General features: G+C 45.2%; 1 protein-coding gene across 1 annotated transcript in view; it reads left to right on the plus strand.

The window, feature by feature from the left end:
- ABCA13 (ATP-binding cassette, sub-family A (ABC1), member 13) overlaps positions 1–2,655 on the plus strand; it is a 402,303-nt gene that overhangs the window by 49,079 nt on the left and 350,569 nt on the right. The window contains exon 10 of the mRNA XM_010831050.1: positions 2,070–2,269. Within this exon, the coding sequence (XP_010829352.1) occupies positions 2,070–2,269 (200 nt within the window). The remainder of the gene's footprint in view (positions 1–2,069; positions 2,270–2,655) is intronic.

A 2,655-nucleotide genomic window follows, 5' to 3' on the forward strand; every position in this document is an offset into this window, starting at 1 on the left:
GTGTGGCAAGTGGAGGCTACTCTCCAGTTGCAGTGTGCAGGCTTCTCACTGCAGTGGGTTCTCTTGTTGCGATGCGTGGGCTCTAGGGCACACGGTTCAGTAGTTGTGGTGGGTGGGCTTAGCTGCCCCGCAACATGTGGGATCTTACCCACGTGATCCCTGACTAGGGATTGAACTGGTGTCCTGCACTGGCAGGCGGATTCCCAACCACTGGACCACCAGGGAAGTCCTGAATTCTTTTTAATACTTTTTTAAAATTGAAGCATAGTTGATTTACACTGTTGTATTAGTTTCAGGTTTTATATATATATATATATATATTTTTTTTAAATTTCAGATTCTTTTCCCTTAGAGATTCTCATAAAATATTGCATATAGCTCCCTCTGCTATACTGTAGGTCCTTGTTGGTGATCTTATTTATACTTATTATTTTATTTTATTGTGTGGAGAACACTGAACATGAGATTTACTCTTTCACCTGATTTTCAAGTGTCCAGCACAGCAGTGCTGCCTACAGCTCAGGCCATCCAGCAAAGCCCAGCGAGGGTGCACCTGGCTTACTGGAGCTTTACAAGAGTCAGTCCATTCATCACTGCCTGCCCCCTTCCACATCTTTCTGTGGGGGAGGCCTGAGGAGCCCCACAGCCTGGCCTCCTTCTGCAGCTTCATATGCACACAGACAGCACCAGGGATCCCTCTTTATTTTATTGAACTATAGTTGATTCACAATATTATGTTAATTTCTGCTGTTTAGCAAAGTAAATTTCTGCTGTTCAACTATATATACACACACATTCTTTTTCATACTGTCTTCCATTATTGAATATAGTTCCCTGTGCTATACAGTAGGGCCATGTTGTTTATCCATCCTGTATGCCATCATCAGAAAGTTGAAAGGGACAGCAGTGACCTGACCAGCATTGCCACGGTCAGTGGAAGCCTTGTCTGGGTGGCGAGCTCGTGGAGAAACGGAAGATAGTCACCGCACAGCCCTGTTCTCTATACATCCCCATCCTTTCAGTCTGGGCGGGAATGCCCTGTTTTAGTGTAATGTTGATAACCCACAATATGAACCGCCTTTAGAGCCCCCAAGTTCATGACATAAAATGATATTCAGTAACTGTGTATTAGCTATATAATTTTCAGACATATGAATATATTTATACCATTCCACATCAGCTTAGTTTTTAAGATTTATTTCACTTATTTAGAAGTGTACATTATTACCTTCGGACTTCCTGATGGCTCAGCAGGTAAAGAATCTGCCTGCAGTGCAGAAGACACAGGAGACTCTCCAGGCTGGGAAGGTCCCCTGGAGGAGGAAATGGAAACCCACTCCAGTATTCTTTCCTGGAGAATCCCACGGACAGAGGAGCCTGGTGGGCTACAGTCCATGGGGTCATGGAGAGTCAGACATGACTGAGTGACTAAGCACTGTTATATTACCTTTTCTTTTGAAAATGGGGAGAGGGGAAGGAAAAAGAGAAATTGGGCCAACGAAACAATTGCATGCATCCATTGTTGCAATTTGCAATTTTTAATTTCTGAGTAGAAATGAAACCCTAATACAGTTGTTAACAGGTGTTTCAATCTGCCAACCACATAAAAACAGGCCATCTGTCACCTGGAATAGTCTGTTGTTATTCCTGTCTTTTTTCCTCTTATTTTTGGCTGTGCTGAGTCTTTGTTGCTTTGGGTGGGTTTTCTTCAGTTGCAGCAGTGGAAGCTGCTCCTCAGTGTGGTGCATGGGCTTCTCATTGCAGTGGCTTCTCTTGTGTTGGGCACAGGCTCTAGGGTGTGTGAGCTTCAGTAGTTATAGTTTGTGGGCCCAGAGGTTGTGGCTCCCAGACTGTAGAGCTCGGGCTCAGTAGTTTTGGTGCGTGGGCTTAGGTGCTCCTTGGCATATGGAATCTTCCCAGACCAGGGATCGAACCTGTGTCCCCTGCATTAGGAGGCGAATTCTTATCCACTGTGCCACCAGGGAAGTTCTGTTACTATTTCTTAACTAAACTCTATCATTTCCAGTTTATTATTGTTGATAACAATGTTCCTGTTTCTTGACATTCAGGTATTTGATCAGCAGTGGAAAGGCAGCCTCTTCCAGCAGGTCCTGGCGGGGATTGGCCGTGGCCTGGAGGCACTGAGGACTCAGTCTGGGGAGGGGAGCCAGCCCTGGAAGGTGGTCAGGGCTTTGCAGGCCGCTCTCCTCCTCCTGAATGACAGCGTGGCAGCAGATGGCCCCGAAGGCAGCCACACACCTACCAGGATGTAAGGCACTTTTTCCTGTTTGGTTGTTGACGAGGTTTGACAACTCCAATTTTATTTTTTTTATTTTTTTATTTTTTTCTCTAATTTTATTTTATTTTTAAACTTTACATAATTGTATTAGTTTTGCCAAATATCAAAATGAATCCGCCTCAGGTATACATGTGTTCCCCATCCCGAACCCTCCTCCCTCCCCATACCATCCCTCTGGGCCGTCCCAGTACACCAGCCCCAAGCATCCAGCGTCATGCATCGAACCTGGACTGGCAACTCGCCTCCTACATGATATTTTACATGTTTCATTGCCATTCTCCCAAATCTTCCCACCCTCTCCCTCTCCCACAGAGTCCATAAGACTGTTCTATACACCAGTGTCTCTTTTGCTGTCT

Source organism: Bison bison, unplaced genomic scaffold (genome assembly GCF_000754665.1).
Source record: "Bison bison bison isolate TAMUID 2011002044 unplaced genomic scaffold, Bison_UMD1.0 scf7180017864522, whole genome shotgun sequence".
Taxonomy (NCBI): Eukaryota; Metazoa; Chordata; class Mammalia; order Artiodactyla; family Bovidae; genus Bison; species Bison bison.